Source organism: Acipenser ruthenus, chromosome 7, assembly GCF_902713425.1.
Source record: "Acipenser ruthenus chromosome 7, fAciRut3.2 maternal haplotype, whole genome shotgun sequence".
NCBI lineage: Eukaryota > Metazoa > Chordata > Actinopteri > Acipenseriformes > Acipenseridae > Acipenser > Acipenser ruthenus.
In genome coordinates, this window is record NC_081195.1 from 37,097,877 (window position 1) to 37,125,207 (window position 27,331).

The 27,331-nt window shown below is 39.3% G+C and overlaps 1 protein-coding gene across 3 annotated transcripts; it reads left to right on the top strand.

The window, feature by feature from the left end:
* The first annotated feature begins 547 nt into the window (after positions 1-547).
* Positions 548-27,331, top strand: LOC117415224 (neurotrophin-3-like). 3 transcript variants are annotated; one of them, XM_034025274.3, is made up of 2 exons: positions 548-634; positions 19,798-27,331. In XM_034025274.3, exon 2 carries the CDS (start codon positions 19,819-19,821, stop codon positions 20,581-20,583), a length of 765 nt encoding a protein of 254 aa, XP_033881165.1. In that variant the 5' UTR covers positions 548-634; positions 19,798-19,818; the 3' UTR covers positions 20,584-27,331. The 3 variants fall into 3 exon arrangements, with proteins under 3 accessions (XP_033881165.1, XP_058882842.1, XP_033881164.1); XM_059026859.1 differs by lacking the exons at positions 548-634; positions 19,798-27,331 and adding exons at positions 647-1,650; positions 10,978-12,471; XM_034025273.3 differs by lacking the exon at positions 548-634 and adding an exon at positions 671-1,650.

A 27,331-nucleotide genomic window follows, 5' to 3' on the forward strand; every position in this document is an offset into this window, starting at 1 on the left:
ATACTTATTTTAACGTGACCTTAAATGTGTGAATGCATTTGATGTTATTATAAGTAAGTATACCTTTATTACCTGTATTAGTCATGCTTAACGCCAAAGGGAGTTGGAATTAATGGTTTCTCACCAAAGTTTTAAAAGTGCAGTGTGTGCGTGTGTGTGTAACGTGTTTGTGTGTGTGTAATGCAGAGAACACCTGTGTCTATACAGCCTACGCTACCTTTGGGGTATGTAAACAATCTGGAATGTAAACTATGTCTGCCTTGTATTGAAAAACGTGGGCACAGAATAATTTCAAAATGTAATATACAAACAGACAACGGGCTGCGACTTCAAGACAGCTCGAGATCCCAGTAGCCCTATTGCATTCTGAGTTTCACCTCGCACATTGTATTCGTGTGTGTCTGGGTTGTAAACCAAATGCTGTGCTAATCTGTTGCTTTGAGCGGCCCCATTGTTGATATCATTACTCTCTTTTGTTTCCATTTAGCGTACATTTCCCGTATTACTGGTTTGCCCGAGCTTCAGCTCGACGGCAGTTGATGTGCAAGGCAAGGACTGTCCATGGACTGCACATTAAGGGACAACACAAACACATCGGGTTAAGAGGATTGGAGCGGCATTAGCTGTCTTAATTGTACGTATATGACGGATTAAAAGGAATTATTTCAGGAATCCTATGGGCACTGAAGTAATTCGTCATGTGGAGGGATTAGAATGACATGGCAAAGAATGAAGGTAGAGAATATATAATGCGTGCTTAGTGCAAATGCAAAGGTTGTTGAAGTATCTGCACTTTTATATATGTCAAACACCTACACTTTTTATCAACTCTTTAAGTGTTTAATAATTGCAGTCAGGTGAACAGGAGTGCCACGAGGATAATAACACTAAGCTTGAACTGTACAAGTACTCTGCATGTTATTTCCAAACGACATTGCCGTACATGTACCCGTTGGTATGCTGCAAGCGTAAAGGGAAATGCTAGTTATGCCAGGAAGGCATTGCCATTTACTGTATGTAACTTGGACTGCAGAGATAAAGTCATGTAACGATCGATCATCTGTTTTATTCGCTTCCTCCCTTAAGTACATATGTTGGCTTCTGTCCTTGATAATTATTTGAACCACGCAGAATCTACATGCTTGTGTAGCGCTTGCCAAGATAAAGTTCTATTATCGAGTAACACATTTAAGGCGTGTTTTGGTGGTGCGTATAATGGCTGATTTGTCGTCTAGTAAGGTGCCCTAAATAAATATATACAGTGTATATTTGAATGGGGGTGGGGGTAGGAGGGGATCAGTACCCGGGACAGCGATTTGTGTGGGCTAAGTTTTTGTGTATGTTGGTGTTGGATGTGAAAGGTCTTGATTTCAACCGTGCCGCTGGTTTAATATTCAACTCGCACAGCCATCTGGCTGGACTGGTTGGTTATAATCGAGCAGATTACGTTTGCAAGTCTCAGAGGGAGAGAGGCTTAGAGAGGGAGGGAGAGAGAATGTGTTTTGGACAGATGATGTGTGCAGATCCTGCAAGCGAAGCCGACGTTGCATCGAGCTCTGTGCTCCTAACTTAACTTTGGAGGCAACCTTCCCAACCATTAATGTCTCTGTTGGATAATTTAATACGGATGCTATGGTTACCTTTATTACGGTAAGGAAACAGAATTACCACATAACTTTTTCTTTTTTTTTCTTTCAGTTTTTTTTTTTTTTTTTTTTTTACTATTGTACTGTTTTCACGAGAGCTCGTACTGCAATACGTACTGGTTTGCTAATAGGACTACTGTATTAATGTTTTAGCATACAACAAAAATCAATCACAGAGCTTTGATATAAGCAATCGGATTATGTATGGAAGTGGTTTGACTATTTTTTTTTTGTGAACAACAGCAGATATGCAAAAATAGTTTTGGTTGTAGTTGCAATAGAAAAATAATGATAATATCAAGTAGTTTGAGCTGTAAACTATTAGGAATGTAGATCCTGATCAGACAGGCTGCCGCCCAAGGGAAAGTTAAAACAGTCCAGTCGAAGTTTTACATCCAGTTCTGTGACTTACTGCACACTTAACTCCAGGTAAAAACAAAACAAAACAAAAAGACAAAGATGAATGTGCTTGCTCGTTTTAAATATTGCTTTACGTTCACATGTGCTATGCAGTGTTATAGTTATATAACTGACTGCATACACACTAATATATATATATATATATATATATATATATATATATATATATATATATATATATATATATATATATATTAGTGTGTTTTACGTTTCTTTACGAGTAAAATTTATTTGCACAATAATACTTTCCAAAATGTTAGCAAAAATATTACAGTATAAAGAAAGCCAATACATTTTAAAAGGTGTTGAAACCCTATTGGTGGATTTTTTCTTAATTCTTAAACATTTCATTTACACTTTTTTTTGTATTTTTGTTTCCTTTGTGTGTGTGTGTAGGTAGGTATTACTATCAATAGAAGTTGAGAAAATGTCCTCACAAAGATAGTAACTCCTGAAAAAACAACGTTGTGGGGACATCCTTACTTTGTAAAACACGTTTTTAAAAACTAAATATGCCTTTAAAAAAAAAGAAGCCAAATATTTAGTTTGTTGTCGACTTTCACCCTGTCTAGAGTTTTGTCTGACTGGAGTTAGAAATAGTAAATACAAAATATAGTGACAGTCAATGAGAAGTTCCCACAAATATAGAAATGCAAGCATGTGTATGTGTGTGTATGCGCGCATTCAAAGCAACAGAGGTACTGTTCAATTTGCTGTGTAGGAGTTTGGAGGGACATACGCGCTGCTCAACACTGAAAGGCAGGCACAGTCCTAGTCCGGGGCAGCAACATGCTACTCTCAAACGCAGGAAATCCCTGGGTGCAAGTCCAGATGTGCTAAGAAAATATTTAGACATAAACACTGCTGTCTTCCATCTATTTGACCCCCGGTACTCAGATAATCACTAAAATGGATAATCCTTGTAAATCTTTATAGGGAAAACATGGCAAGCCATTTCTCATAAGCTAAAATATCATGCGCTTTTATGATCAGTATGCTATTTGTGATATCATGTGATGCATTATATATGATCTATTCAGGTATAGCAAGATATTTAGTAAGTAAAGGGTCTGAGTGTGGAAAAATGGCAATACAAACCCCACCCCGAGCCTTTCTATAAAACATTCCAAACGTTTGAACACTACTGTATATACCATGGCACAAAAACCTATAACTGTCTCCACTGTTTGTTTTCAAACCCTTTGATAAAGGTCTGCTAAACATACCGAAACGTTGGGAACTGGCTCTTTTGAAAAAGTGTATAAACGGTAAATGAATGGCATAGCTGTATGATTAAATGCATTTGAACAGCTTTTTTAAATGATATTTTATTTAGTTTTCCCTTTTCAATCGGGATATGCTAGGATGTCTGCCGAGACTTTTTTAAAAAATATGTAACTTTATTTATTACAAAATGAAGATCAATCAGACACGCTGTAGTCGAATTTGTGCAGCATCACATTATTTGTTTATAATACTCTGATAGATTTTCAAATTATGAAGCATGTTTAACATGATCTTTTAAATATGCATATTGCGATCGTCAATCTAAATTAACACCATGTGACCCATAATAATTCACAACATTAAAACATAGCCCCCATGTTTATGGATGGTAGGCCAGTGGAAATGGACCCCGTTGTTATTCTGTCAATTTCGTAGTTTTCATAAATGATTTTTCTTACTGCACACCTGGAGCGGTGGTTACCCAAAACGCACACACACGGATTGCAAAATTATTATGAATGCCTTGTAAATACCCTATAAAGCAATGGACTGTGTTAACTATTAATTTACACACTTTTACAATTCTTAGTGCGCCCCGCTGTTATACCAAATAGTGTCATCGGAAGAAGTCTCATTTGTAGTCAGTAATTAGCAGTACAATGTTCTCCGATCTTCTAAAGCAATGAACGTAAAACAATTTCAATAGCCAATGAATACGGTATTTTGGGCTTCTGGACTTTTCTAATGTCCTTTAAAAAATTAATTGATAGGCTAAGCCATTCGTTTATCTCAATCACAACTGAGAAAAGCATTAATAGTACAATTGATTTATTTATTTATTATTATTATTATTATTATTATTATTATTATTATTATTATTATTATTATTATTATTATTATTATTATTATTTATTTATTTATTTATTTCTTAGCAGACGCCCTTATCCAGGGCGACTTACAATCGTAAGCAAATACATTTCAAGTGTTACAATACAAGTAATACAATAAGAGCAAGAAATACAATAACTTTTGTTCAAGCAAAGTACAAGTGTGACAAACCACAATTCAATAATACAGCAGATAATAGTGATAGTTACATCAGGATATGATTAAATAGTGATAGTTACATCAGGATATGATTAAATACAAAGTACTACAGATTAAACACTTGGCAGATTACAGTATTCTGAAGTACAGGATTAAATGCAGTAAAATAGGGGGCAGATAAGAGCAAAATAAAGCACATTTACATTTTTCCTGTGAAACAACTAAATGGGCTTTTAAATCGCGTCTTACTTTTTCATGTCAAAGCAGAAGCGACCAGTCTTTATTAATGTAAATAGTTACGTATAACGATTGTAATAAAGTGTGTCCAGCATAAAATGTTTTAATTGTAAAGATTAGTCACTTATTAACATGGTAAGATGTGCATTTGTATCTTCTGCTATTAGTTGTAACTGACAACAACGTGTATTTTGTTGCCAAAAGTGTATCCCAATCTCTTATTGATGAAGAGTGATAATTATGTGCTGCGGCTGTCTTCCAGGACCCCTCTGTAAACGATATGCATTACAGTAATGTTTTGTTGTTCTGAATAAAACGAGAAATGATTCGTTTGAGTTGGTATTGGTTGGAACTGTTGCGGTGAACGTTTTTGTAGCTGGGATCTAATCGGTCCGCGATATATCAGAATAGACAGCCTGCTATTATTCGGAGTGTTGACAGAGTGATTGGTCGGGACGGTCGTGTTACAGGTGCATGCGTTTGCAGGCACAAAACATTAGAAACGTAGCAGCACACAGACTCCTTGATTACACAATCCTGCTTGTTATTCAAACGGCTTCCCTGACATATATTCTGTATTCTGTAGTGCCCCCTGTAAAAACCCTCTCACAAACCATTAGTTAGGGATATGACAGCAGTTCTTTGAGAGGCAGGTAATGGCAGGTGTTCTTATAGACTCAAAAGTGCAATGTGTAGTTGTGGAGAATAGGAATTAGAGATGCTAAGAGGCAATGGTTGCACACAGTGGCCCTGCACCCTATTCACAGTGTTATGACTTGTACGACTCGGGTATATTTAAAACCACTATTGTCCAAATTAATTGGGACCAGAGCGGATGTTCATAAAATCACTTTTTTTTGTATAATGGTAATTATAAAATTGGTAATATGACTTTCCCAATGATGCAATATTTTGAATATATATATATATATATATATATATATATATATATATATATATATATATATATATATATATATATATATATATAAAATACTCCATAACCTTTCAATATGTAGCTGCATTGTAACGTCAAGTACTAGATATAGTACCCAGGGTGTTGTTCAGATAACAGCGGTGTTAAGATAATACAGAGAGGTGTTCATGCAATTTAGTTTTAGATAATCCAGGATCACACTTGCGTGTCACTATGGGTCGTGTTTCTGTACAGGCAATACTTGTATACATTGGATAAATGCATTACCTATTATCTGTGTTAGAAAAAGTTCAGTATATAGATAAAATGTGAGTTTGTTAATTCTTGTTTAAGAAAATCAATATTTTAGTGGCGTTCTGGTCCCTTCTGATTTAGGACGACACCACTGCACAAAATGTCATTTTACTTAAAAAAAAAAGTACACAACACAAGAAAAAGGCTGGCTGTTGATCTTTTAAGATGCTCAGTGGAAATAGTCAGTTTCTACAGTTTTATATGGCTGCAGACTCCTGTTATTCCAGGGGTAGATGACACACCCCTTCCATTAAAATGCACATCTCTGTCTTTGAACGAGTAAACTCGAAAACCAGGCTTTGGTGTAGACTTCCACCCCAAGCTTCCTGAAGGAATTAGAGGCAGTACTCATTGAGCAATAAGGCTTGCCTCCAGAATTGAAACCTCTGATAGGTTAGCCAGTTGAATGAGGGTTGTGTCTGTGGGGGCTGACACCCTGTGACTCTGTATGTTCCTTGTTAAAAGTTTGTTGCTGCCAAATAGTTATTTTAGGATGGACTGAATTGAAGCTAACCGTTCAAGTTCATGTTGCCTGTACAGCGACCCGCACACCGCAAGTGAGTGTCTTAACCACGATGCAAAAGAGCCGGGCTCTTCTGCATTTGTAGTTTTTGAGCTTTTAACTTAATCTCATCTCACCGACATGGAGCAGACCCCTTAATGGCAGTGCATTACACAACCCTGCCTGTTACATAGGCATACAGCTACAGTTCCATGTTTCAAACAAACAGCAGCATTTATTCGAGTCAAAGCAAGAACCGCTTCCCTCAAACTTCAAATGCATTTCTGTCAGTTAAAAAACAGGACTTATCAAGTATTTATTTTTTATTTATTTATTTATTACTTTAACTTTTTGCGGTTTTCTATTTAATCCAAGAGCTCAAACTGAGAGAACATGAAGCCACTTTGTGCCTTGGAACTTGGTTTCAGGAGACGAGGTTTCAGGCCACTGCAAGGCACACCAGGGGAGACTTGTGGTTTGATACAGCAAAGTTGCCTCAAACTAGGTCTGCCGGCCTCCTGAAACCAGGTTTCAAGCCACTGTTCCTAAAACAGTGTCTCTGTGTTCCCTTAACTTAAGAGCTTATACACACCCTTTAAAATCAGTCCTTAAAAAAATCATCCTTAAAACACTGTATTCTCCTGTTTACTTTATATTAACTTTACCTTTTCATAACCAGTTTGGCGAGTTACATGCCTGAAGCACACTCCACACAGCTAGATGGTGCTTGGTGCTGCCATCTAGTGATACAGGAGGATAGGCAAGATTGCAAAATTGCCAAATAAATAAACTAATAATAATAATAATAATAATAATAATAATAATAATAATAATATGCTTCCAAAGATTAATAGAACGATGTACAGTTTGGGGTCTCCGAGGGTCTTCCCTGGTAATGACACAGCCATTACCAGGGGAGTGTGGTGTGCAGGGTGAGCCATACAGTCAGGGGAGCGCAGGGGTCCCTGATGTTTCCCCCTAGTAAAGGCATGGGGGGGGGGGGGGGGGGGCAGCACAGGTTCTTGTCCTGGCTGTGTGAAGTTGGAGGTCTTTACTTGAGATTCCACGGGTATCATTGAATTGCCCCAGGGAGCTAAATTTGTCAGGGAGCTGTTTTTCCAACCTGCCCTACTAGACCCTAATGGCCAGAAGCCTTCGACACCTGCGGGGCTGGACTTAATCCTCCGGGAGGCCCTGGCTCCCCTTATCAAAATAAAATATGTTTAATCTATTTTTCCATGATTTTCTTGACTTCGCACTTTCAGTCTTTTGTATTGGGCATTTCCAGAGAATTTGCAGTTTGTTTCCCAATGTTTGGTCAGGCTTAAACAACGATTTTAAACGTACTAATGTGTAAACTGTCTAACAGTATACATTTATTTCATGAAATGCTATTAAGTGAGAATTATATGGCTGATAAATATGATTGATGTCAGTGCAATAATAACCAAAGTGAGCTTGTTTCCTCTGACTCATAAGTTGAAAGAAATATTAACAGGACTGACCTAATCACAGAACAGAAACATCTTCAGCATAATGAATGGGTTTCAAAGCCTTGGTTTTTGATTCCTGGTCTGTATATTGTGAACGGGAGCGGTGTCCTTCAAACCAAGGGTGTTCTAGCCTCTACTTCCCAGAAATGTGAGGGCCATGGTTTATTTGGTCTTTAGAAATAGGACGTAATTACTTTTAATATCCTCCAGGTGTGAATGTTTGACAGTAACACTGATTACTTGAAAACTATCAGGAAACTTCACGCTACGCAGCACTTAAAAAGCCCTACTATTTTCCTCTCGGTTTCTGGTATGAAGGTAATGTTTTTGGTTTTGTGTTCCATATTCAGTATGTTAAAATAGCTTCAAATGGCATGTTCCTATATTTTTACAATCTCCCTTATCTTGATATGGTGTTTGCATCAGAGTGGTTCGTATTGACAGATACTGTGGGTTTCTTTTTTAGTTTGCAATATTTGTTAGAGAACTGGTCTTTGGTTTTAGTTGCCTGCTGTAGTCATAGCGATCGGTTCAAGTCTCCTATTGTATTTCTAGCAGTAGATTGCGCTGGCTGTTCACACCGTGGCTGACCTAGCCTACCTAATAGATGTGATTGACAGTGAAGAAAAACTGAAGAGCAGCTCCCCAACTCCTAGTCAATGCCCAGATTAAATCAACAATGAGGTCATCGCACTGGGAAATACTCAGCAGAAAAAGACAGCTAGTGTGGTTGAATAGAGAACCAAAATATATTGGTTTGAGTGTATTGAAAAACAGGACTTGAGAATCTGACTGTTCAAAGTGTTCAGTGAAAATATACATGCTCCAATCCACAAAGACAACTCAATAGTTTGGCCTCTCCATGCCTTATAAGAATTTACCAAGGTAAATTAGCATGGTCATTTTGCAGTTTGTCCATGTTTTACTATGCATATATCACACTGCCCTTTGTCATGTTTTTAAAATATGCTTTACCATACCTCTCTGTGCTTTACCATACCTCTCTGTGCTTTACAATGTTCCCCATGCTTTACCATACCTCTCTGTGCTTTACAATGCTTCCCTATGCTTTACCACACCTCTTTCTGCTTTACAATGCTTCCCCATGCTTTACTATGCCTCTCTCTGCTTTTCAATGCTCCCCTGTGCTTTACCATACCTCTCTGTGCTTTACAATGCTTCCCTATGCTTTACCAGACCTCTCTCTGCTTTACAATGCTTCCCTATGCTTTACCATACCTCTCTGTGCTTTACAATGCTCCCCTATGCTTTACCATGCTTTCACTGTGCTGTATTACACGTCGTGATGTTTTTACTAGGGGAAACTTTACCAAGCTTCCTCTATACTTTATTACACTATACTTTGGGGATCTTGTATAAGGGATCTGTATGTGAAAACAAGGTTTTGAGAGGACCGGAATCTGTGCATTTAAAGAGGTGCCTGTCTGTGTATTTAAAGTGCATGTATCACTTCTGTATCATGAGAAGCACTTCTCAACCCTGGAACCTGGTAAAGGCATTGGTTAGAAAACTATATTTGTACTTTCATGGTACATGCTAAAGATACCCTTATAAAAGTTTACCACAGTATTTCTGCAAGGTTATATCATGCATTTACCATAGATTACCCTGGTTTGCCGTATTTTTTTAATATGCTTTACCATATCTCGCTATAATTTACAATGCTTGCCAATGCTTTAACTGTGCTATATTTCGCACATTTAAACCATGTGCTGTAAATAATTTTGCCTTTCCTCTCCCAGCTGTTTCTCTTTATTGTGGGTGTGGGTTTTGAGTTGGCAGTGGGGGGATTGGAAAGTTGAACGTGTTTGCTGAAATAAATCAGAGGATTTTAATAATTAAGCTGTACATTAAAGCAGACCTCATTAAAGTTTTAATATCCTGAGGAGTCAGGAACCCATGTTTCATTCTTAAGGCTATATCGAAGCTAATTGTGAAAGTAGTTACTGTACAAAGCTAATGAAAGAATCCTGTGAACCTTCCCTCTCATGCGTTTCCTCCCGTTGTGCGCTTTTGAAAGAAACACATGTTGCAGCAAATGTGTTTTTTAATTTTAAAAAGCGATAGCTGGCACTATACTAGGTTAAACAATGTTCTCCAATTGCAAGCCTTACTTTCGGATCGCCTATTTCCTTTCCTACTGTAGGTCACCTCTGCAGTTTTTGTGCATGAAATGCACAGCATGTCAGTCATTTGGGGAAGCAGCTGGTTGGCTAATAACAAGAAATAAGGCATATAAAAAACACGTTTGCTATAACCGCATGTATGAAAACTACTTAGCGAAGTGCATGATAGCTGAGATTTATGGAATTACTTCATAAGCCATAAGCACTTTAAAGAAAAGTGCTGAGATTATACTGTAGATGTTTCTCTGGGACTAAGATATTATGCGATGCTAAAAGTCAAAACAATGACACCGTAATGCAATTTACTGTAGACGCAGAACACGACACTTTGTCCGAATGTTCATTTTATCAGGACATTTTGCAATCCAATCCTGTCTTTAAACAATGACACAGGGCATGCTATGATTGTTAAAGGAGTGCTAACCGATTTTTAAAAGCCATTTTCTACTTCCTATTGGCAGTAGTAATATAAGCACTGGTCTGTTACTTATGCTTTTGTGTATTCGATTTGGAACTGGCAGATATTTCAAAGGCTGCGCTGTAGAAGTTGTTGCTTCTTCCTGCTGCTACAGTAGCTGCCATCAGACCATGTGACCTAGTTAAAATAAATATTATAACACCGTGTAACAATTTTTTTTTTTTTTTGGTTCCTGGGTAGTAAGTGTTATTTCCTAATTGCTTATGCCTCAAAAGTATAGAAAATGGCTATTATTCCCCACAAACTTTGCTTTTGTGACCAGGACAGTGATATTTTGAAATTTACCTATTTTCCAGAACATTCCAGATAGATTCAGTGCTGAGTAAACTTGGAGTAACTTCTAGAACTTTCTAGAACTTTCCAGTAATATAAATAGTAGTATAAATACAGGGGCCTTAAGCCCACCAGTTCAGTTTAGTTCCAGCTGCCTAAGTGGATACATATCTGCATTTTTCTGAGATGGCATCAAGAGGCTGCAATGGTGGCATTCCTGATGGGTCTCCAAGGCGGTTTTACCAAGTTTCCCTACTATCTTTGCCTTTGGGACAGCAGGGACACCAAGGCGCACTGCCACAGGCGGGACTGGCCACAGCGGACCGAGTTCTCTGTGGGGAGGAACAACGTCAAGTGGGAGCCACTGGTGGACCCCCGGAAGGTGCTGATGCCACCACTGCACATCAAATTGGGCCTTATGAAACAATTTGTCAGAGCTCTAGATAAGGAGTCGGCAGCCTTCAAGTACCTTCAAGACTTCTTCCCTAAGCTGTCTGAGGCAAAGGTCAAAGCCGGTGTCTTCGTCGGACCACAGATAAAGAAGATCCTGGAGTGCAATGAATTCCCCAAGAAGCTCACTAGTAAAGAGAAAGCGGCTTGGAACAGCTTTGTCGCAGTGGTTCAGGGCTTCCTGGGCAATCACAAGGCCGAAAACTATGTGGAGCTGGTTGAGACTCTGGTGAAGAACTACGGCACAATGGGCTGTAGGATGTCCCTCAAAGTCCATATCCTTGATGCTCATCTTGATAAATTCAAGGAGAACATGGGAGCGTACTCGGAGGAGCAAGGCGAGCGCTTCCACCAGGATATACTGGACTTTGAACGCCGCTACCAAGGACAGTATAACGAGAACATGATGGGAGACTACATTTGGGGGCTGATTCGTGAAAGTGATTTACAGTATAATCGTAAATCTCGAAAAACTACTCACTTCTAAATCTTTTGTAGTCATTTTTGTATTACTTTAGTATAAATGCATGTTAATTTGGATTCATATGTTGTTTTTTTCTGACTTTATGTGAACGAAAAGACACAAATTCGCCCGTTTTCTCATTGGAAATAGGTAAATTTCAAAATATCACTGTCTGGCGACAAAAGCAAAGTTTGTGGGGAATAATAGCCATTTTCTATACTTTTGAGACATAAGCAATTAGGAAATAATACTTACTACCCAGGAACAAAAATTGTGTTACATAGTGTAATCAGCTTTCAAAGTGAACGTCTTGCTGGATTACGGTACCTAAGTAGAGTTTCAAACCCTGATCTTTCACCTTTTTAAACCTGTAGCAGTTTGCTTGGAATTAAGTCAGTTCAAAGATCTACGTATTCTGTGTATAGAGGATTGGACAAAAGCTGGCAAGATGTAGAAAAGACTTGTCGAGACATGGGAAATCATTTTTTTATCCAAAGGCTTCCCTGACATGCATTGTGTAAAAATCTAAAGAGTGCATCTCCCGATTGCAAATCAACAAGACATCTGACAGATTTTGATAGACAGTTCCACAAATTAGGCAGCCTCACAGTCAAACAAATAATAACAATTTCGTTAAAATGTTGGCCTGTTTTAGCAAACCGTTCGCATCAAGTTTCCCAAGCTGAAGAAATATGGAAACATCTACAGACTTCTTGTGATAAACTGTTCCTAATACACTTTTTAACAATAATAAAATAAACTCTTTCTCTGCAGCTGTGAGGTTGAGTCATAGCCTACAACACACCACACCACACCACACCACCGCACCACAGCACCTCACCCCACACACCACCGCACCACACCACCTCACCCCACACACCACCACACCACACCACCTCACCCCACACACCACACCACACCACCGCACTACACCACCTCACCACACACCACACCATACCACCGCACCACACCACACCATACCACAGCACCTCACCCCACACACCACACCACCGCACCACACCACAACACCTCACCCCACACACCACACCATACCACCACACCACACCACACCACACCACAGCACCTCACCCCACACGCCACACACCACACTACACCACCGCACCACACCACCTCACCCCACACACCACACCACACCACCGCACCACACCACACCACACCACACCACAGCACCTCACCCCACACACCACACCACACCACCGCACCACACCACCTCACCCCACACACCACACCACCGCACCACACCACACCACACCACACCACACCACCTCACCCCACACCCCACACCACACCGCCACACTGCACGACACCACAGCACCTCACCTAACACACAACCGCACCACACCACACCACACCACACCACCTCACCCCACACCACACCACACCACACCACCGCACCACACCACACCACACCACACCACACCACACCACCTCACCCCACACACTACACCACCACACCCGCACAGCACCACACCACCTCACCCGCACCGCACCGCACTGCCCCACACCACACCATCCCACCCACACCACACCGCACCACACCACACCACACCGCACCACACCACCCCACCCGCACCACACCACACCACACCACCCCACCCGCACCGCACCGCACCGCCCCACACCACACAACCCCACCCGCACCACACCACACCACACCACACCACCCCACCCGCACCCCGCACTAACAGTCCACTCCCTGAATGAAAATTCCTCTGGCACAATTACTGCATGACCTCAGTATTATCACAGCTCATGTTTATAGAAGGGGGTCCTTATTTGGCAAAGAGTGGTCTTTCAGGGAGAGTAACCCTTTAAAGCTTTCCTTCTGTTTGCAAAACTGGACCGTCACTGGACAATTGGGAGTTCATATTTCATACTGTAGTCCACATGCATCTAAGGCATACTGAGTAACTAAGGGGCAGTTCCACAAATTAGGCAACTCACAGTTAATATCTCTAAATCACCTTAATAATACATAAGGGCTGTCATTTTGAAGGTAATTATTGATAGTTATAGAAAATATGGCTTATTCGTGGAATAAGTCAATGGTTTTGACACATACACAAAACTTAATGCAACCATATTATTATTAGTTTATTTAGCAGACGCCTTTATCCAAGGTGACTTACAGAGACTAGGGTGTGTGAACTATGCATCAGCTGCAGAGTCACTTACAATTACGTCTCACCCGAAAGACGGAGCACAAGGAGGTTAAGTGACTTGCTCAGGGTCACACAATGAGTCAGCGGCTGAGGTGGGATTTGAACCGGGGACCTCCTCGTTACAAGCCCTTTTCTTTAACCACTGGACCACACAGCCGCCTTATGATAATTCACATGTTTTATTCTTGTGATTTTGAACTGCATTGTGATTTACTGAAAGGGTTCTGTTTAATAAGCACTTGTAAGTAATTCTGTTAAAATTTCTATTAAAATGAATTCTGTTAAAAGTTATATTTGAATATTTATTCCGAGCAATTTCAGACGTGTACGTCCGACACCATCCAAGTTGAATTCTTTTCTCTGAGTTACAATCAAGTAGGAAGCTTACCTCAGCTGTAGTGTGTTGATAAGGCTCTGATATAAGTAGTGTACACAGTACAGTACACACATTTGAATACTTTGCACTGGGGTTTGAGATCTGTCCTCTGTCTAAATCACTGCAGAAAAAAAGCATAGCAACAAATGCTCTAGGTTTTCTGTTCTGTACCACATTGTTATTGGATCGTTATTTTTTCAGAACCCTTCTACTTACTCTTTAACTCCAGTCTTTAATGAACTCCTGTGAATCCCGCGATTTCCGAGGAATTCCGTTATCCGCAGATTTGGATGGATTCTACTGATGGTCGTTCCAAGCGATTTGCTGCAGGAACTGGAATTGCACACACAGTGCTACATTCTGCTGCAGGTGAACCACTCAAGGCATAGGTCTAATGTCAATTGGCACAGGGACCCTCTGAAACTCAGGATGAATTACTTCAGAACTCAGAAGAAGTGCATAAGATACTTGCATTCCTGTGGTATTCAGTTGGAATTCAATATGAATATGCAGCCATTATTTGAAAGTGTTACCCCTTTTGATATTAAGGTTTGCGGTTGCTTCTCTCAGTGCGGACATAGAAACGACAGATAAGGGCTCAGGATATGAGGAGGCGGTGTGTATGGAACTTGATGAAACTGCACATACGTTGTGTCTAATTCAATTATGGTGCAGGTTTCATCCAGGGCTATAAATACACATTTAGAAACACAGCTGATAAGGTTGAGGATATATTTACATTGTCTGGGTCTGAATTGATGCTTTAGAAATGAATGGCTATCTGAACATAAGAACATAAGAAAAGTTTGGGAACAAGAAAATGCCATTCTTCCCTTGTTTTCTCCCCTACTGGGGGGAACTCATTTAAAAGCACAGACTCTAGTCTTTTTTAATGTTCCCAGTGCTTTAGATCTTACTACTTCACCTGGTAAGAGCTTCTACCATCTGTTCTAAATGTACTTTTACTCAGCTTCCATTTTGCCTTCTTGTTCTCACTGTGCTGAATTTGAAGTAGTGTCTTGGGTTAACTTTATCTAGACCATTTATGATTCTTTCCCTTCTGTTTTCTAGGCTGAAGAGATTTAATCATTTTAACTTGTCTTCATAGCTCATTGGGTCCTGGGATCAGCCTAGTTGCCCTTCTCTGTACCTTCTCCAGTGCAATGATGTATTTTTTGTAGTGAGGTGACCGGAACTGCACACAGTATTCTAGGTGGGGTATAACTAGGGCATTGTATAATCTTAAAATCACCTCTCTAGACTTGTATTCTTCGCTTTTCGCAATATAGCCTAACATTCTATTTGCTTTTTTAATTGCCTCACCCTGTTGGAGAGATATTTTTAATGGCGACTCCACTATAATCCTGAGATCCTTTTCAAAGTCCCCTTCCCCTATTTCCATCCTGTTCATTTTGTACTTATAACCTGGATTATTTTGCCCAATATGCAATCTGTGCTCTTGAGCGTTGTATCAGTTCCTAATGGTAAAACATGCAGAAGATCATAAACTCAGCAATGTTTAAACACTCAAATATGCCAACGATTAAACTAATTAGCATCAGCTGAATGATTTAAGCTTTTTATTTGTGTGAAATGAATAACAGCCATCCCACTTACTGCATTGGAAAGACATGGATAATGTTTGTGGCACCACGCACATTAACTCCTTCAGCTCCAGATGTAAAAATGAATGTTCATGCCATCAATCTTATATGTTGAAGTATTTTGTTTGCAATAATAGCAAGCAAGTTATACCAATATAAAATAACAGTAGAAAATAATAATGCAAATAAACTGCTCCAATATTAAAGTATAAATATATAAATACTATTTATACACACATTAAGATCGCCGTGGTTTGCTCCTGTATCCTTCTCAATGCACAAAGGGATGTTTGTGCAAAATGCGATTGGATGAAAATGTCACCGGACACATCCCCCCCCACCCGCGCCCCGACTGCAAAATAAACATTTCACATCGACTGACCAGGCACAAAGAAATCCCATAGAATATATGGCAAACCTTGACTTACGCAGACACGGCATGGTACTGCAAGTGCTCTGTCTTTTGACGTACCTGCGTACATCCTGGAGCTGAAGGGGTTAAAACCTGGCTCATTAAAATCTTTTGCAAATGTGCACATCAGAAGATCACAAGACAACTCATGTTCTAAATTTGTCTGGTTTGACATAACAGTAAATTAAATTTCCCGTTTCGCTGGTTCCCAGATTAAACCGATTCATTGTCCTGTTCTGTTGTTTGAAGTTTGCAAACACCATTTTAAAAATGAAGAAATAAATAATAAATTGGCCCGGTTGTTTGTTTGTTATTTTATAGGGCGTACACTTTGTCCTCCAGGGTAGCATTAAAACAGGCTCGCCCTTTTCCACGCAATCCTCTCTATTTGATGAGAAGTATGTCGCCTTTAGCCATTTGGTTGAGCTTTGAGTCCTTATGAGCAAGCTTCTGATGAAAGACCTAATCAGCAGGCATTAGGAAGCAAAGAGAGCTCATCTTACTCCAAAATATTCAAACTTGTTTCCGTCCATACACTGAAGTGGAATTCAAGTTATTCTTGTCTTGAAAAGACGTACACATTACGGTAAGCACATATTCAGTTTTTTTGATGATATTTTCCTACAAAATTGGCAAACGCTCTTTAATATTTTTCTCTTGAGCACCCTCAGGACTAGTCCATGAAGAACGCAGAGAAATTGAATCACACAGGTCGTTTATAAGGTGTACACTGGAAATGTTCCAAGTTACCTTACATCTCTGTTAGATACATGTAACTATCTGTGCACCAATATCAAATGATGTGCCTACTTTTAAGATCCTTAAATTGAGATCTAATATGGGCCAACCGGCCTTTGTATATGAGGCATCTCATCTCATTGCCTACGAACAGAAAAACAGCCTCTTCACAATACCTTTAAATCACTCATAAAAATTGACTATCTACAGTACATTGGAATTGCCCTATGTTTATGCTTTTATTGTGTATTCCTGATTTTATGAATGTGTTTTTGTCCTGTTTGAATGATTTGTCAATGAATGATTTTGCTTTTGATTTTATAATGTTATTAATTGATGCCTTCTCTTGCCAGGACCCCTTGAAATAAGATATATATCTCAAGGGTTTTATCCTGGTTAAATAAAGACATTAGAATTTGAAATTTGTAGGGAAAGAAGAGATTGGTTACTTAAAAAGAGCTTCTGGGAGTTGGTGTCCCATGACTTTTTAATGAAAGTTTATTGCTGAAAATGTTGCAGTTTTCCCATGCTAGGGTAATACTTTACCATAGTTTATCCTGGCTTGAAGTGAACATTTTACTCTTAGAAAATCATGCATGCTCAATAAATAACAGTCACAAAGCATATACATAATTTGAAGGTATATACTTTATTTTTTTATTAATTATTTTTTAATTTAGTTGTTGCCAATTATTTTTTATTATTTTCTCCCCAATTTGGAATGGCCAATTATTTTTTAGGCTCGGCTCACCGCTACCACCCCTGTGCTGACTCGGGAGGGCGAAGACGTACACACACTGTCCTCAGAAGCGTGTGCAGTCAGCCGATCGCTTTTTTTTCACACTGCGGACTCACCATGCAGCCACCCAAGAGCTACAGCGTCGGAGGACAACGCAGCTCTCGGGCAGCTTACAGGCAAGCCCGCAGGCGCCCGGCCAGACTACAGGGGTCGCTGGTGCGCGGTGAGCTGAGGACACCCTGGCCGACCTAAACTCTCCCCCCACGGGCGACGCTCGGCCAATTGTGCACCGCCCCCTGAGAGCTCCCGTCCACGGTCGGCTGTGGAATAGCCTAGAATCAAACAGGCGATGTCCAGGCTACACTCCAGGCTACATCCTGCACTCCACGAGGAGCGCCATACCAGATGCGCCACTCAGGAGCCCCGGCTTGAAGTGTTTTTAATATGCTTTACCATACCTCTGTGCTTTACAATGCTTCCCTATGCATTACCATCCCTCTCTGTGCTTTACAATGCTTCCCTATGCTTTACCAGACCTCTCTGTGCTTTACAATGCTTCCCTATGCTTTACCATCCCTCTCAGTGCTTTACAATGCTTCCCTATGCTTTACCATCCCTCTCTGTGCTTTACAATGCTTCCCTGTGCTTTACCATCCCTCTCTGTGCTTTACAATGCTTCCCTATGCTTTACCATCCCTCTCTGCGCGTTACAATGCTTCCCTATGCTTTACCATCCCTCTCAGTGCTTTACAATGCTTCCCTATGCATTACCATCCTTCTCTGTGCTTTACAATGCTTCCCTATGCTTTACCATCCCTCTCAGTGCTTTACAATGCTTCCCTATGCTTTACCATCCCTCTCTGTGCTTTACAATGCTTCCCTATGCATTACCATCTCTCTGTGCTTTACAATGCTTCCCTGTGCTTTACCATACCTCACTATTCTTTACAATGCTTAGCTATGCTTTACCATACCTCACTATTCTTTACAATGCTTCCCTATGCATTACCATCCCTATCTGTGCTTTACAATGCTTAACTATGCTTTCAATGTGCTTTATTATACTTTGCTGTGTTTTTATTATGGGGGAACTTTTATAAGGGTGGTGAATGAAAATCTAAACAGAAACCATTGGTTCATTCACGCAATGTTTTACGATACTTACAGTTTAGACATGTTTCTGAGAGGTACAGGGGGCCACAGGTGTGCCATAAACATTTGAGTTTTAAAAACATCATCCAGATGTGAGGAATGAAATAGAAAATGATATACAAAGTGAATCCAAAGTAAACCAATAGTTCAAATGACTGTCACATTTTACACCCGTAGCAAGTTGCTCTTTTAGTTGATGAAAGGATTCCTTAAACCGCACCTCGTGCATTTCCAGTCGCTCTGCTGGTCTCACGTGTGCAGTCTTATTGTACTTGTACTTCCTAGACCACTGCACTAATTCCCCAGAGCATTACAACTGTTATCATTGGATTTCTTTATACTTCGAATGGGAAAGCTACACTTAGCAGGGGTTTGAGTTAAAAAGCCTCAATGTCCCAAACTGTCCCAGTGAACATGCAGTCAGATGGTAACCCTTCCTCTAATCAACAAAGACAAGTCAATAGTTTGGTCCGTTCGTCCTTTATAAATGTTTACCTTTATAAATTTGCATGGTCATTTTGCAGTTTTCCCATGGTTTTACTATGTATAGATCGTAGTTCATTATGGTTTGTTTTTTAATATGCTTTACCACACCACTTTGGGCTTTATGATGCTTACCTATGCTTTACCATGCTTACCCTTTACAATGCTTTTACTATGGGAAACTTTACCATGCTTTATTACATTTTGCTGTGATTCTTACTATGGGGATCATTGATAAGGGATCTGTATAGGTTATCTGATAGGGATCTTTCACAGACCCTGATTGGCCTTCATTTTGGTCAACCTTATATAAGCTAATGACTGTAGGCAGTCCAAGATTAGTGCTAATCGGAGTCTGTGAAACCCTCTGATCCCTAATGGCAGGCTTAAGACTGATCAACAGCAGGTGTCAAAAGAGGAATTAGCAGCACTTCATGATTATAGGGTTTGGAATTCTAGAAGTGTACCTCCTGACATTTTTTATTTTTATTTTCAGATCTTACAGGTGAATCTAGTGATGTCCATCCTGCTGTATGTGATGTTTCTTGCTTACCTCTATGGCCTCCATGCTACATCAATGGATAAAAGGAAACTGCAGAAAGACCCGGTGAATTCCCTGATCATCAAACTCCTCCAAGCGGACATAATGAAAAACAAACAGCAGCCGCCAGAGGACGTGTTTGACAAATACCAAGACACGCAGCAAGAGGGCGACATTCCGGAGGACGCAGGTTTTTTCGAAAAGAAAACGTCAGCCTACCAGCCGGTCTATAGTATTGACGCAGAGTTATTGAGACAGCATAAGCGGTATAATTCACCGCGGGTGCTTCTCAGCGACCGGCCGCCGCTACAGCCACCGCCGCTGTATTTAATCGACGATTACGTGGGGAATTCTGAAATGAGGAATAAAACAAGGAAAAAGCGCTACGCTGAGCAGAAGAGCTACCGAGGGGAGTATTCTGTGTGCGACAGCGAAAGCGTGTGGGTCACAGACAAATCCACGGCGATAGATATCAGAGGACATCAAGTGACCGTTCTAGGAGTTATCAAAACTGGTGGCTCGGACGTCAAGCAATACTTTTACGAAACCAAATGCAGGGCAGCCAACCCGCTCAAAAGCGGGTGCCGAGGAATCGACGACAAACACTGGAATTCACAATGCAAAACCTCACAGACCTTTGTCAGAGCGCTGACCACAGAGAAAAGCACAATGGGCTGGCGGTGGATACGAATCGACACGTCGTGCGGATGCGCACTTTCCAGGAAAATCAGGAGAACATAATTACACACATAACATTCTTTTGGGATTGTAAATATAAATTATTCTGTTTTAAGTTATATGAAATGCATGTAGCATATTATTATTATTATTATTATTATTATTATTATTATTATTATTATTATTATTATTATTATTATTATTATTATTAATAACGTGGATATATTTGTGTTATTTATTAAACAAACTTTGGTCAGAGAGTAAGGGATATTCCAACCCACCCAAATAAAATCTTAAGGAGAGGTGCCTTCAAGCTTAGTGGTCAGTTTAGGTTCCCTTCTTTTATTGTGCAGAATGTGGTGAAGTCTTCTCAGTCATGTAAATCAGTATTTTTCTTCAGTATTGTGTCTTTTTAATAACATAGTTCACATCTCAATCTCTAGTCCTGTTTGCTACATACAGTACAATTTTTTCCAAAATATTTATCTCGAAGGCCCAACTATACAAGGGATATTAAGAGTGTTAGGATACAGGATACTGTCCTCATTTACGGTGTCCATTTTAGGAAATCCTCAGACATCAATCACCCTTACTGGAGTCAAGTATCAGGCATCCCCCACTCAAATCTCATGCATCAATAACTTCCTATTCACTGCTCCTCGAGTCAATCGTCAGACCTCAGACCTCACCCCTCCTTGAGTCAATCTTCACCCCTCCTTGAGTCAATCGTCAGGCATCAGACCTCACCCCTCCTTGAGTCAATCGTCAGGCATGAGGTATCAGTCCTCCTCGAGTCAATCGGGGAGAATGATGGGTTGGACGTAGTTGTCTGAATCACCCAATCATATAAGAGCAAAAAAACTTTCAGTGAATCCATTGGATGACACAGATGTAAGTGTAGCTGCTGATTGGTGCATGTGTTTTTACCTTCCTTTACCATTTAATATGTATATTTGATGCGTTTTTAAAAAATACTTTAAGTTACAATGTGCAATTTCATTATTTGATTTCGTTTGGATTTAAATTGTAAGGCAAATCTTCCCAGCATACGGCATCAGACGTAACTAATTTTTTTGTTTGTTTTTTAAACAGTATCGATGTATTTTTTTATTTTATTTAATTTTGTTATGTGAAGAGCTTTGAGATGTCTTACGTGAAAAGCGCTATAGAAAAATGAATGGATTGATTGATAACCCCATCATTAATCATGTTTTGATTTAATAAAGTGTGTGTGTGTGTAGGGACTGGGTAAACCCGGAACAGTGAATCTCAGAATAAAACTTAAATTTGCATTTTCCTATAATAACAAAATCACGTCTTCATATTTTCTTTTTTATATTATGAATTCTAAAAAAAAGGGGGGTTTACACATCAAAATATAACAGAAACCAATGTAAATGACACATATAAACCACGTCTATTGCATTATTGAATGGTTCCAAGGCTTTTTCTCCAGCACATTAAATCTAGTCCCCAAAACAATTGCCCTTGAAGTGTCCCCTATTATTATTAAACTGCAGTCATTTTGTCCTGAGGAATAATTCCTGAATGTGGGATTTTTCAATCAATCATTCCATATACGCTGTATTATTCCATTAGCTATTACCAAAGCACACACTTTACTAAATCAAAAAATGATTAATGGCGGGATTATCCTGGGGACCCCCTGTGTCTGCTGGTTTTCATTCCAACTGAGCTCTCAGTTACTTAACTAGACCCTTCATTGAAATGATAATTTGCTTAATTAGACCTTTTTAATTGTTTTCAGCTCTTAAACAGTTGCAGATTTCAAGTAAGCTCAAACATTTTACAAGTAACATGAACTCTGAATCTCTGAATCTTTACTTCAGGAGTTATTTAAAGAAGGATTGGAAAAGTCTTTTTAAATTGATTCAAATACATTTCCATACACATTCACGCTTTCTAGACAGCTGCTAAAGAACCCGGCAGTGGTTTAAAACACTTTCAAGAATATCTAATCTTCTTTTAATCCATCTTTACATTTCTTTAAATAACTTGTGAGTTAATGCTTTGATGATCTGGGTCCCAAGCATTGCATAAGAATGAGATCCATTCGAGGTTTTACTGTAAGCTTAATAATACGTCACAGCCTGTTAAGATCCGATAAGTGCGGAACAGAACCCATGTTTAGATGTCATTTCACGCACAGAACATACAGTACAGTATAGTTAAAAACAGCAGTTTCTGTGTGCAATCTTCCTGTATGTGATTTCTAATGCATGACTGCATTGTGTGCTGGGTGTCACTTATTTTAACAGAAATCCTTTGCCACAGTTTGAGCAGACAGAAACACTGCTTCGTTTTGACAACCTCGAGGCCCCTTTAAAATAATGGCCACAAATGCATAATGAATTCCGACTGAATCCCATAGGATTAACACCTGCACATCTTCTGCACATCCTCTGAGTTCTGAAGTCATTCCTTTTAATTCACGTGGATTTAATCACCCATATTCATTCCACGTTCCTTTGTAACAAACAATGTTGATCACATGTACAAGGCCTGCATTCATGCATGAATGTACACTTCTCACAATCCTCTGGTGGGCGTGTCAGAGGGTATGAATTAGTGAAGAATAAAGATGATTTAGGTACAGGGAAAGGGATCCGAAATGTTATTAAATCACGATGGATTAACAGGGGGCTGCATTCAAAATGAATGACTTCAGAACACAGAGGAAGGGCAGAAGATATTCAGGTGGTATTCCTGTGGGATTCAGCCAAGATTCATTATGAATTTGCGGTTGCTATTTTAAAGCGTTACCATTATAAAGAGACACCGTTTACACCACGTATTAACTAAACTACCATGGATAGGCAACAAGCCCAGCTGTGGCTAAATCAGCTCGCAGTAAAACCATTCCTCTTCACTACAGCCAAATGTCATCCAGTCACATTTTTTTCTACATATTACGGACTAATGTTCTTTTATAAACCCAATGCTGAAATTGTCAACTGAGTAAGCTGTATAATTTCCTTAAAGCATAACACATCTTAAAATTCAATTAATATTTTTTTTATACCTTGCAAGTAGTGATTTAGCAGGAAGAGTTCCATTTGTCTATTACTTAACAATATAGCTTGGTTTCCCTATAGCTTGAGGGTAGGTAACTTCGGTCCTGGAGGGCCATTCCATTCCAGTTTTAACGGATATAATCAAGTGATTAATTACTTAAGGAACTGACCAGGAGTTCCATTGGTGCAATGTTAAAGGCCAAAGCTGCCTTCCACCAGCTAAATCTGCCTTACAGGATGTAAACAAACTTAAGGCCTGCTTACACAGGAAGTATGGAAAAATGGATAACGCTCTGTGTTAACCAGGCTGACAATTATTACTAGAGATTATACTTCTTGTAAGAGATTACCAGATACATATTACCCAAGCCTCAAGCCTCAACCTTAACCTTTTCAGCATTTACAAGGGATGTTTGGACAACCTAGAAAATGACATATTATTATTGTCTGCTAACTTCTTGCCCGCAGAATATAATAGAGTGAGCAAACTGCTTTGTAAACAGAGACCAGGGAGTTATATATTTTGGGGATAATTCAACATCTTTCTATGTATAATGGCACATTTCTATCTGCCCCATGAAATATGTACAGTAGCACTCAATCTCAGCTCGTTCCAGGATCCGCCTGGCTATTGCTGGTTCCATTTGCGGTCTGCAATCCGCAACCAGTTACACAACGGCCAAAGATGTCCTGTATCTGGTCACATTTTTATATTATGCCCGTTAATACATTTGTACACCTACCTCTAATATTCCACTGATGATAATTTGACAGCCCTGTTTTATTGTACCATGCGACTCATCGCTCCTTCATACTGGGTGCTCATTGGATCACTTCACCTATCCGCGAGTTGGAGAGACTTTAGGGTTGCTAACTGATTGGTTGACAGAGTCCCAATTCAGACCTGTTTGATCTCGGTCTGCTGCCAATGTAAATGAGCTGGACTGAACGTGCAAATGGAATCGAGACATAAAGGTCTTCGATATGTTGTTTCAGTTATTAAACTACCTTGATTGAAATGTGCACATTTCAGTGATGAAGCACAATGGGTGTAAATAGCATTACAGTAAAACCTACATTTTGCTAGTCCCATCATACCAGTGCATTTAAAATGTACAGGGCTTGAACACAAAATTAAAAAACACCTGCAATATTTAACACATCGTGCAGATTGGCTGCAAGTTACCTGTGTGGTATTCCGTATTGCATAAAAGCTGCATCTCCCTGTTCCACTTGGACAGCAAATCAGTAGAGGGGTGAGAGGGGGCGCTCGATTGGCAGGTGCTTCCAAAAACAGTGACTCATCCTGAAGAATCCTTTACACCATTGCAGATTTCCACTCTTAATCCAGCTACCCTGAAGGAAATAGAGGCTGATAATATGTGAGGTATGGTCCAAAACAATTTAAACAGCTTGCAGACTTGTCACATCAAATCAGTGCTGCTCAGTCTGCCCAGGTTAACCCCACACCCTACTGACACTGTTAAGGCGGGTTGTTCTCATTTTACAACCAATGAAATTGTACAGAAATTCAGGTATGTGTTAGTGTTGTGCTTTATGGATATGTATAGTGGAGAGGAGTGGGTAGACAAGCTTGAACATTTTTTTAAATACCTTTTAAATACAGGATCAGGGTTACTTGTCAAACATGCCAAGAAATTGAAGCCAAACAGGCTTTCAACAGATGGTGTCCCAGCTACCATTTAGTACTGCATTTCAGATCCACAATGTTAGATCCTGAAGTTGCTTTGTTTATTGTACACTGTGGGGAAGCTGCAATGTGGCCACCACCAAAAAACTATCGTGATACTTGCTGTTAGTCGGCAAGGTGGTGTAGCGGGCTTGGGTGGTCTCACCCCCAGAGTGGGCATTAGTGATTAGTTTAATCCAAATCACAACAAACAAACTGTTTGAGAGAGAACCCAGCCCTGGATTCATTTATAATTACAGCAGTGCCATAGCAACTATAAAGTACTACTATGGCACAGCCATAAACTTCGATTTATTTTAGGCCGAAGGACCAAATGGCAAGCGTTATCATTATTTTCTATTGCAGATATGTCCAGATAGATAAGGGAGCTCTGTATGCCACATCACCAACAATTACAGCAAGTATTGACAGTTACCACCACACAAGGAACCTTTGACTTACTGGGTGAAATGATGTCAATTTCACCGCTTGTAAATTTGCGCAGTAGTTTTGCAGTGTTTTCTGAAAGCTAAAACACTGCTTTAACTTACCATGGGTTTACACAATGTGCTTTATCTTACCGAGCTGCGAGCTGGCTTTTTTTTTTTTTTTTTTACCATGCTTTCACACAGCTTTATTATACAGGGTGATGAGAAAGTAAGTTTACCATATCATTGATGTGGTAAACTTGCTTTCTAGTCACCCTGTACTTGGCTATGCTATTACCATTACACACTGCAGTTAAACTGTTATGAGAGCTATGTCATAACATCCTAATGCAATCTACTTCAGTGCTAACCAACGGGTTATAATTTGGTTATGTTAACAGCTGTAATCGATAAACAGAGATTATTTCAGTTTGTTTTATAATTGAAAAAAAAGTCAAAATTATGTTTTAATAAGCATTAACATCACATTCTTTGAACTGTGTGTTTCGATCTCTGTGTGTGATGATAATTTATTTTACAGTGTTTAACTCAATGTTAAAGTTCGTTTTTAATATGCTTCGAGGCCAACATTTATTAGAAAATATTATACATTGTCTGAAACTAATTAGGAGTGTTTTTTTTTTGTTTTGTTTTTATTTTTTAGATAATTGCACTGCTAAAAATGATTTGTTCTTGTTGTTGCTGTGTTTTTAAAAGGCACAACTTCAAACGTTAAAATTATACAACTTTTGGACACATTAGGGGATAGGGCTGCATGGACCGATTATTATTATTATTATTATTATTATTATTATTATTATTATTATTAATAATAATAATAATAATAATAATAATAATAATAATAATAATAATAATAATAATAATAATAATAATTAATTAGTCATTTAGCAGACGCTTTTATCCAAAGCGACTAACAGAGACTAGGGGGTGATTATTTGATTATTCAGATCAAGCTTCCCACAGGCGAGGGTCTTTAGTGAACCAAGTGAAGAAACAGCTGCTTGAGTTTGTGTGGATTGCTGTTCTCCACAGTGTCTAAGAAAAGCAGCGATCATCATAAACCCAAGCAGCTGTTTCTTTCCTTGTTTCACTCTAAATGGTAAATCAGCTCGATCGACTCCAGAGACCCGCCCCTGATTGCCAGGCCTGATTTCTGCGGAGAGCTCAATCCCAATAATCGATTTGTGCAGCACTGTTAGGGGAAGTTTCTCATCGTCAGTATGCCCCTTTGAAATGTTGATGTGCCAAAAAAAAAAAAAAGGAAAAAAAAAATGAAAATGAAATGTGTATGTTCTTAGCGTACAGCAAAAATATTTTTTTAAAATGTAAAATACTTTGATTATATATATTATGTAAAGCTCTATGTGTCTCAGAAATGTACAGAAAAAAACTCTATTTTAGTACAGACATGTTTTACTGTACTGAATGTGATGATTATACTGCCTGGTGTGTTTTCCAGTTTGTAGACTTGCACATGTAATGTTCTCTTTGGGAGTACCTCCTCAAACCCCAGTCGTGGCTGAAGCGCTGCAAACTGGTTTACTGTTTCGAAAAGAAACACGTTTGCTTTCTGAGGCAGGGGCTGCCTCTCATCTGTGTCTCAATATTTCAGAATAAACGTATAATTATGTTTTCTA